Genomic DNA, 8,841 nt, shown 5'->3' with positions numbered 1-8,841 from the left:
TTTTAGTTTTAGTTTTAGTTTTAGTTTTAGTTTTAGTTTTAGTTTTAGTTTTAGTTTTAGTTTTAGTTTTAGTTTTAGTTTTAGTTTTAGTTTTAGTTTTAGTTTTAGTTTTAGTTTTAGTTTTAGTTTTAGTTTTAGTTTTAGTTTTAGTTTTAGTTTTAGTTTTAGTTTTAGTTTTAGTTTTAGTTTTAGTTTTAGTTTTAGTTTTAGTTTTAGTTTTAGTTTTAGTTTTAGTTTTAGTTTTAGTTTAGTTTTAGTTTTAGTTTTAGTTTTAGTTTTAGTTTTAGTTTTAGTTTTAGTTTTAGTTTTAGTTTTAGTTTTAGTTTTAGTTTTAGTTTTAGTTTTAGTTTTAGTTTTAGTTTTAGTTTTAGTTTTAGTTTTAGTTTTAGTTTTAGTTTTAGTTTTATTTTTAGTTTTAGTTTTAGTTTTAGTTTTAGTTTTAGTTTTAGTTTTAGTTTTAGTTTTAGTTTTAGTTTTAGTTTTAGTTTTAGTTTTAGTTTTAGTTTTAGTTTTAGTTTTAGTTTTAGTTTTAGTTTTAGTTTTAGTTTTAGTTTTAGTTTTAGTTTTAGTTTAAAATACCAATATTTAACGGTGAATATAATAATAACCGTTCCAATAGTATTCATGAAATATATAACAAAACTAAGGGACATGCATACGTTATAAATAAGTAATATACACCAAATTACATATATTAAAAAAAAATTATATTTTCCATGTCAGTTTTCAAAGAGGAAAACGGGTATACAATATTATAATATATTTATTTATGTAATTACAATATACAATACAACATAATACATTTTTTTAGTAAAACCTAAACTAAAATAAAAATTCACCCCTCGGCAGGGTGCTGTAGATGCTGGCAGCATTACCCCGCTGGATTGCAATACTAATGCGCTGTGCGAAGAAGCTGCCAGCCCTACGGTCCCCAGTCGCATCCACAAGCCTCTTTGACAAAGCCCCAAAAAAATTCAGTGCACCGGGACCCCACGGGCCAAGTGTTTCCACACCAAAAGGGGTAAAACTATATTCTTGGCCGATGCGGCTGTACTAGAGCTAATCTTTTTTTTCGCTCAGCCGCATCCGCCGCTGCACCCGGTGAGACGGAAGTGCCATGAAGATGGGATGGGGCTAGTGTGTCCACGCATGTAGCGTCCCACACCAACACCCGTCCCATCTCCCACGGAATCAATGACATTCCGTTCGGCCTTTTACCATCGTCCCTGAGGACGCCGGAGGGCTCGAGCAAAGCCGGCACGTTAGCGCCGCTGGCGAGCGCGCGTTGCAAGATGTCGTTGAGAGCCCAGTGCCTGGAAAAACGCCCAGCACTCCTTTGACACGAAAGCCCGTGGTGGCCGCGCACATCGACATCAACTCCACAGGGGCACCGATGAGGAGCACAAACACGGACACCCAGCCGCAAACAGGTTGCCACGCGCATGGTGTTGAGTTATAGTACCAAACGGGTATTAATTTTTATGGAGAAACGGACGTCCACTTTCCTCTTAAGCTATATTTTGTTAGAAAAGAAATACATTTCCGTTAAGGAATAACAAACGTGCATTACTAAGTGATTAGTCACACGAACATCATACATTGAACTCATTAAAGTTTCTCGATACCTTTACTGAAATCGTAAATCCAAAAATTAACATTTCCTAAAGTTAAGATTGTTGTTTTCCAATATTAGCCTCTAAGATATAGTTGAATAAGGTTGGTATTGGCTAGTGTATCGATTGCAGATCGAGAGTCGATGAGAGTTCATTGATCCGCGAGGTCATTGCCAAATAAACATGTCGTACAGCCTCCTGGGGACCTAAAATGACGCTCACTCGTGAATTAGCAAAATTATAGTTAAGCATCGCTTATTAATTAATAATATTGGGTAGTGGGGTTTATCAGCTTGTAGATATATTAACTTACCTGGATAGTAGCAGTGGCTGTGCAAAAAATATTGATAAGCATACCGGGGCAAAATTCCGAGTTCCTTTTCTCCATGAGGTCAAGGAAAATGCCAAGAAAAGGTCCGTCTAAAAATTAAAATATGCATGTTTGTTTATAACAGAAGCTGTTATAATGTTTTTCTATTTAACCGGGTAACTAAAGTTGACTCAAAGTCTGTTTTATCACACATTTTTAGATGACTAATGTAATGTATAGCTCGTGTCATCCACAATGACGCGCAGATTTGTCAAATCTAAACTTGAATAACATGACATTTGGAGCCAAGACACGCGTCCTCGTGAATGACACAATCTATAGACAAAATATTTTACAAACAGACATTGCAAGAAATTCGACAAGCAAACATAAAAGCTTGTAAAACTCGGCCTATCTCTCTCTGGTCCATTCAAAAGCAACATTTTAACCTCCGTTAGTGTCCATACCGAGAGATCAAAGAACGACTTAGTACACTTTAAACCTGACCACATGATCGCGTGGTACATAAACAATTATTAATAAAAATATTTCAACGCGAGTAAAATGTGGTGTCGTATTACAATATTTTTCATAGTTTTGTGTCTCGGAAGTACTCTACCTCAGGTGAGTGTAATTATTTATTTGTGGAACGGATTTAGTAGAATTTGAGGCCAAATCTCATTTTAAAGAAACATTAGTAACATTGTTCTTGTTTGGTGTTGTATGTCTAAAATAACTCTGTCAAAAACTAAAATAAAATGTGGAGCTACTTTCCTACATATGTATCTTAGTATGTACTATGTTACATTTACGTTAAGGTATTATCAGATACCCATGTTCTAGGAAGTTTGTATATGCGAAATTGTAGAATTTCTAATTTCTGAATTTCGGAAACTTGTTTGTTTTATTACGATAATTAAACTTAATTATAAGAATGCCTTTAGAAAACATGAGTGAAAAAGTGATGAACAAGAATTACATGTTTAAGTACATGCCGTATTTTTCCTTTTACTTAAAGTGAAACGTCGTATGTCCTACACGAGATCACAGTAGATTGATAACCAAGAGATAAAACCCACTTATTTCAGTCGAGGTAGTTTAATAGTCCGAGACAGAAACGGTGCCGGTCACCCGAGTTAAACACTCTACTTTTCATTTTGAATATGAAGAAAATAAAATACATGTGTATTTAAAAACATGACTAAGTATAAACTTTTATAGTATTTGGTGACAATTTAGGTAAAAAGTAAATTTTCAATTAACAATTCAAGTAAAAGTATCGTGATTCATGAAATGGGGAGTTATATATCAGAATGGCAATTGCATTACAGATACATTTAATATCAAATTTCAATTGTTATCGTAATATAAAAGTTTTCTGCACACTTTTTAGTTAACAATGACCCACCTTTAGAGCATGAGAAATGAAAAGTTAGTATAAGCACTCGAAGAAATGACGAACTTTGTTGCACAATTAACTATTGCGTTTGCAGGACCAGCAAATAGTTTACGAGTCGGACATAGTTACCGAGTCCCAATCCTCGACGGAATCATTGTCCGTTTCGGACGAAGCATATGTAAACGTGCGGGCCCGGCCGAGACAGCGGTACCTGCCCCCATGCAGTCAATGCAGTAAGTAATATTTGCATAAAACAATAGGTTATGATAAATCAGTTGATAAGTTGATAAGTTTTTAGTGCCAAGTGAGACTTCATACAAATTTAGTAGCAAATGCTACTTGCATTTAGTAGCAAGACTAGCAAGTAAACTTATGAATTCACATTCACTTAACACTAATCAATGAGCCAGTAGTGTGCGACCTCAAACGGTACGTTATTGAAAATTCATCCCTTAAGGTTGACTCCCTTAGGGTAGTTGGGGTGGAATATATTTTTTAAATAAAACCATATTTTACCTTCATTTAAACATCATTGGTTTCTTTATAGCCTGTTGATTTACACATTCTAATTTAATAGAGTACGCGGCACGTAACCTAGTCTAATCTGTCTATGGATTACCATTTGTTACTGTACCCCTAGTGTAAATTTAGTCGATACCGAAACGTGACGTACGCGTTTGCGTTAAGTCTCATTTTGTATGGGTTTTTGAACAGCGCGCCAAGCGGGACGTTTTGGAAAGTCAAAAATATCATACAAAATGACACTTAACGCAAACGCGTACGTCACGTTTCGCTGTCGAAAATATTTACACTAGGGGTACTGTTTGCTTTACGCTCATTAAAAAACTTAAAAATGAAAGGTCACCCATTCACCCATATTGTGTCACTAATGAGAAGACAGAGACACCATAATCCTTATCGTGAATTTACCACAATCATAATCGTTGATGGCGTCACTTTCTTTACTTCTTATCGCCAGCGTTATCGTGCTAGTAGTGCCTCTTGTTCGCACGAAAAATATCAGTACAATGAGAGTATATTATATATGAAATGATAGAATATCCCGACAAAACTTCGGACGGTACCTCAAATATCCTGACACTCCGATACACGAATGTGGACGGCCATTTCTCCAAACCTCCCGATGGCTCTTTAATTACACTTCTGTTTCTCTATCTTATTTTAATTCTATCTTATTTTAATTTATTAAGCATTTTTTTGCCTGTTCAACGTCTAGGTATGTTTTTGAAACTCAAGTCGCTCCGCGTAGTAGGTATTTTATCAAACTTTTAGATAGTTTCTAGTAGGAAGTTGAGTATTCTAAAAAAAACGCTGACACTGGCCAAGACTGTTCGTAATCCTGACAAAGGACCAAAATCCTAACATTTCAGGGGAAATTCCTGACGTATGCGTGCAGGGCCGGATCTAGGGTAGAGCGAGTGGAGCGGGCGCTCTAGGCCTAGCGATTCAGAGGGGGAATGTCACCAGTATTTTGTGGAGATTTCCGGAAGCGGGTGATTTAAGGGAGATTTTCTACATTTAGTTTTTATTGTTTTAGTTTTTTTTTGTATTGAGTTATAGTGTGTTTAGGTTTAACTAGTAATTATTAGTTTTAAGTTTTGTTTAGTGTTTTTAGGGTTTCGTACCAAAAAGGTACAAAAGGAACCCTTATGGTGCGACTCTGTCCGTCCGTCCGTCTGTCTGTCTGTCTGTCACATCGCTAAATATTTCGAGAGCTACTTAAGCTATCGATTTGAAATTTGGAATAGTTATAAACAACGCTAACCCAAACAATATATTAAGTATTTTTTTTTTATTAACTATGGAAAATGCCCAATATGAAGAGGGGGCAAAATTTCAAAGTCTATATAGTGACTAGGTCAAGTGGAATATCATTTGAAAGAGCTCAAATTGTACATTTCAGATCTTTTTTGTATATTTATGATGGAAATTGTGAAAATAAAATATTCCCTCCCCCCCTCCTTATCTCCTAAGTTTACCGACAAAAAATTATGATTTTTTAAAATAATATTAACATTACTATATATTTTGCAGGAAAAATGTAATCAGACCTCTACCTTTGTAACTTTTTTTTTATCTAAAAACCTTTCCAAATTCAGTTTGCAATTTAACCAACTTTACGTATGTTTATTATACCTGAAATTTCTAAGAGAAAAGATCAATTTTTGAAATCGGTTCACATAATATACAATTATCCTCGAAAAACCAACATACGTGCATTACACCGCGCAAATTAGTTAGACGATTTGCCAATAGATGGCGCTGTACATAATCATACTTAGTATAGGTACTTCTGTTCAGAAGTCTTCTGCCTTTATAGTTACACGAGATAATTCAAAGTTTGTACGGAACCCTCGGTGCGCGAGTAAACCGAACTCGCACTTGACCGGTTTTTATTTTATGTGACGTTGATGTTCAATTATTTATAAATAAAATATATTTATACAGATAATATAATACCTACCAACGTTTTAAATAGGTAATGAGAGATAAATTGCTTGATTTACGCGTTCTTTTCATAGAACTATGTAACCTAATCTTATCTGTTTACTTTATGGCTTATTATCTGTTACTTGTTGCTTTACGCTCATTAAGAGAATATTTAATAGAATCGTATAAGCGTGCAGAAAAACCATACACAAAGAAAGCCATCATGCTATACTAAGCAATCAAAGGTTACCCTTGTCGCGTCACTAACGCTAAAAAAAAATATATGTCACTTTTTGAAGCCAGAATCATATCAGCTGAGGACGGCGACATCATCAACTCGTTCGTAGTACATCTTGTACGCGTGAGATGTACGCGTACATACTGATGTATGGCTGCTTAAACACATGGCAAGGACACTGCATGAAGCGTAAGGATGAGACGACCTTTACTGACCTAAATACTTCTTGGACCTAACAAGAATTTCCATCTCTATCACTCCAATATTGCAACTACCTACTGTAACTACTGTTACCCACTATTTACCCGCTTTATTACACACCCATGTAAAACAAAAATACATTTTTCATAATCAAGTATTCCATAAATCTTTTTAATTTATATTCAAATTTAAGCCTCAAACACGGGTTCGTCGCCCTGGATTGCCCATGCCGTCCCACTTTCTGCTTTTCTGAACACTTCGACAACAGCCTGCCCCACCCTCGTGACCTCTGCCCACGGAAAACTGTCAAACGTTGCCACAAAGTCCTCTTGATTCTCTTTTTCTTCAAAATTCTTGTAATCAGCGAGGAGATTCGTCTTTGTGACTCCTGGACAGATGGCAAGCAGTCTTACGCCTGTTTTCTTGAAATTATATTCATGGCCTTTACTCTTCGTAAAACCAAGGACGCCATATTTAGAAGCTTTATACGTAGGTAAATATGGATCTACCATAAACCCGTACATCGAGGATATGTTGATAATAGTGCCGCCTTTTCCACCACGGTCAGTCCTCATAATTTCCAAGTATCTCAATGACCATTCTATGACCGCCGTTAGGTTTATTTCAATCACTTTCTTAGGATTCCTTTCGTTAACAATACCAGCACTGTTTACCAATACTTCCACAGTTTTGTATGTGTCTATAATAACCTTCGTAACTTGATCCAGGTCTTTAGTAACGTCGCATAGAATGAACGTAGCCTTGTTTTCGTACTTTGCGTTTAGAGTTGCAGTAGCTTGGTCCGCCTGTTCTGCGTTGAGGTCGAGGAGAATAACGTGGTGGGCGCCGTGCTGGAGAAACGCGTCGGCGATCGCGAGACCGATGCCGCTTCCGCCGCCGGTCACTACTATGGTAGTTCCTTGTATATCTTTCAACATAGTCACGTCTTAACCCAAATAAATATATTCGGGTACTGAAACGAATCGCTTCATGTTATACTTTCATTTCACAGTAATCTACGTCATTAATAGAATGATAAAAATACTTAAGGAAAAAAGTTTGTCTGTACAATTATATTTTCTAACCTACGGAAATGTTCGGATAGGAAAACGTATTTCCGTGGGATTTTGTTGATTGTATTCTCGGATTAATCTTGATTGGTCGCTTTCAAGTGGCCTCTCTTTTCGGGCAATTTAATGATCGTTACGTACATGATTGAGAATTGCAATACAAACTATATATATATAATAGGAGTAGTAATCCCGGTAACCTTAGGTTTGCATGAAGTTACCGGGCCAGGTGAACGAAGCTGTGTCCCTCATTGCCGTGTCAATTTCAACGTCTACGATGACAGTTTTGGTACTGCCAGCTTTTTTATTTGATCTTAAACTTGAAATAGAACAGATATATGAGCCGGTCACCCTTGGCTAAAATAATTCGAGTACCTACACATTATACGTTTTATCAAAGGTGGATAGGATGCAAACAGAATCGCAGTGAAAAGTTATATTTAAAAGACCCCTCACACTAGCGCCTTTCGAGCGAGCGTCGACGCATCATTTGAACATCATCTGTGCTTATGGAAGCTATATGAAGTGACCTAAATTAACGGATGCATGCATACACAATTATACATGTGGAAATGGAATCCACGGGTGCCGATAAAAAGCTGATGACGCTAGAAAAATGCCACTGGTGCCAGTGGTGCCATCGCAGCGCTGTTGCGTGAATCTCGCGCCGCTGCTCGCTCGAAAGACGCTAGTGTGAGGGGTCTCTTATAGTAAACACCTCTTATCTAGATTTATACGATGATATTCCATTTTAAAAATGCAATCTACATGCGGACGATTCTGTTATCCGAATAGACCTCGCTGTTCATCATTGAAAACTGAAACCGATTCAAGCTACTTACCGCGTATAGGTTATTATAATAACTATAACCTACTATGGTGTGTTATAACAGTCCAGGGATTTATTTTGACACCAATCGATCCATTCGTTGCAGAGTTCCTGATTGAAAACTTTACTCGAAGCACAGACCTACTTTCTGTTTAGCCCAATGGTTGACTGGTAGAGAATGTCTCAAGGCGTTAAGTTCGCCATTTGTACTCTTTTTGTAAATTTGTGGAATAAAGTTTAAACAAACAAATAACCCAGGGCGCTCTTCTCATATCGAAATTGCTGAGTCTAAGTTTGATTTAAGCTTATTAGCAATGTTTACCAACTTAGATTACTTATAAATAGAATAGCTGGATCACTTCGACACAGTCTGTAAATAATCGCTCATTAACACAATTTATGAGCCGCAATAAAAAGTAAAATAGCTTTGTCCAGTTTGACTTTAGCATTAAAGAAAAAAAGCGGCCAAGTGCGAGTCGGACTCGCCCATGAAGGGTTCCGTACCATTTATGACGTATTAAAAAAACTACTTACTAGATCTCGCTCAAACCAATTTTCGGTGGAAGTTTGCATGGTAATGTATATCATATATTTTTTTTTAGATTTTTCATTCTGTTATCTTAGAAGTTACAGGGGGGGGGGGGGACACACATTTTTTCACTTTGGAAGTGTCTCTCGCGCAAACTATTCAGTTTAGAAAAAAATGATATTGGAAACCTAAATATCATTT

The 8,841-nt window shown here is 36.4% G+C and overlaps 2 protein-coding genes across 2 annotated transcripts in view; one reads left to right on the top strand and one right to left on the bottom strand.

Moving 5' to 3' along the window:
- The first annotated feature begins 511 nt into the window (after nt 1-511).
- Nucleotides 512-8,841, top strand: part of LOC133516621 (vitamin K-dependent protein C-like) — a 42,469-nt gene continuing 34,139 nt past the window's right edge. Inside the window, exon 1 of the mRNA XM_061849635.1 lies at nt 512-3,555. The gene's annotated coding sequence lies outside the window, so the exon portion shown is untranslated. The remainder of the gene's footprint in view (nt 3,556-8,841) is intronic.
- On the bottom strand, nt 6,353-7,870 carry LOC133515949 (15-hydroxyprostaglandin dehydrogenase [NAD(+)]-like). The gene has a single exon (XM_061848599.1). The coding sequence runs from the start codon at nt 7,148-7,150 to the stop codon at nt 6,401-6,403; it is 750 nt and encodes a 249-aa protein (XP_061704583.1). The 5' UTR covers nt 7,151-7,870; the 3' UTR covers nt 6,353-6,400.

The sequence above is a fragment of the Cydia pomonella genome, chromosome 3 (genome assembly GCF_033807575.1).
Source record: "Cydia pomonella isolate Wapato2018A chromosome 3, ilCydPomo1, whole genome shotgun sequence".
In the NCBI taxonomy this organism is placed as follows: Eukaryota; Metazoa; Arthropoda; class Insecta; order Lepidoptera; family Tortricidae; genus Cydia; species Cydia pomonella.
This window is presented reverse-complemented; position numbering and strand designations above follow the sequence as displayed.

Coding starts and splice junctions, on each gene's coding strand:
- LOC133515949 (XM_061848599.1), bottom strand. CDS start 7,150: ATGTTGAAAGATATACAAGGAACTACCATAGTAGTGACCGGCGGCGGA.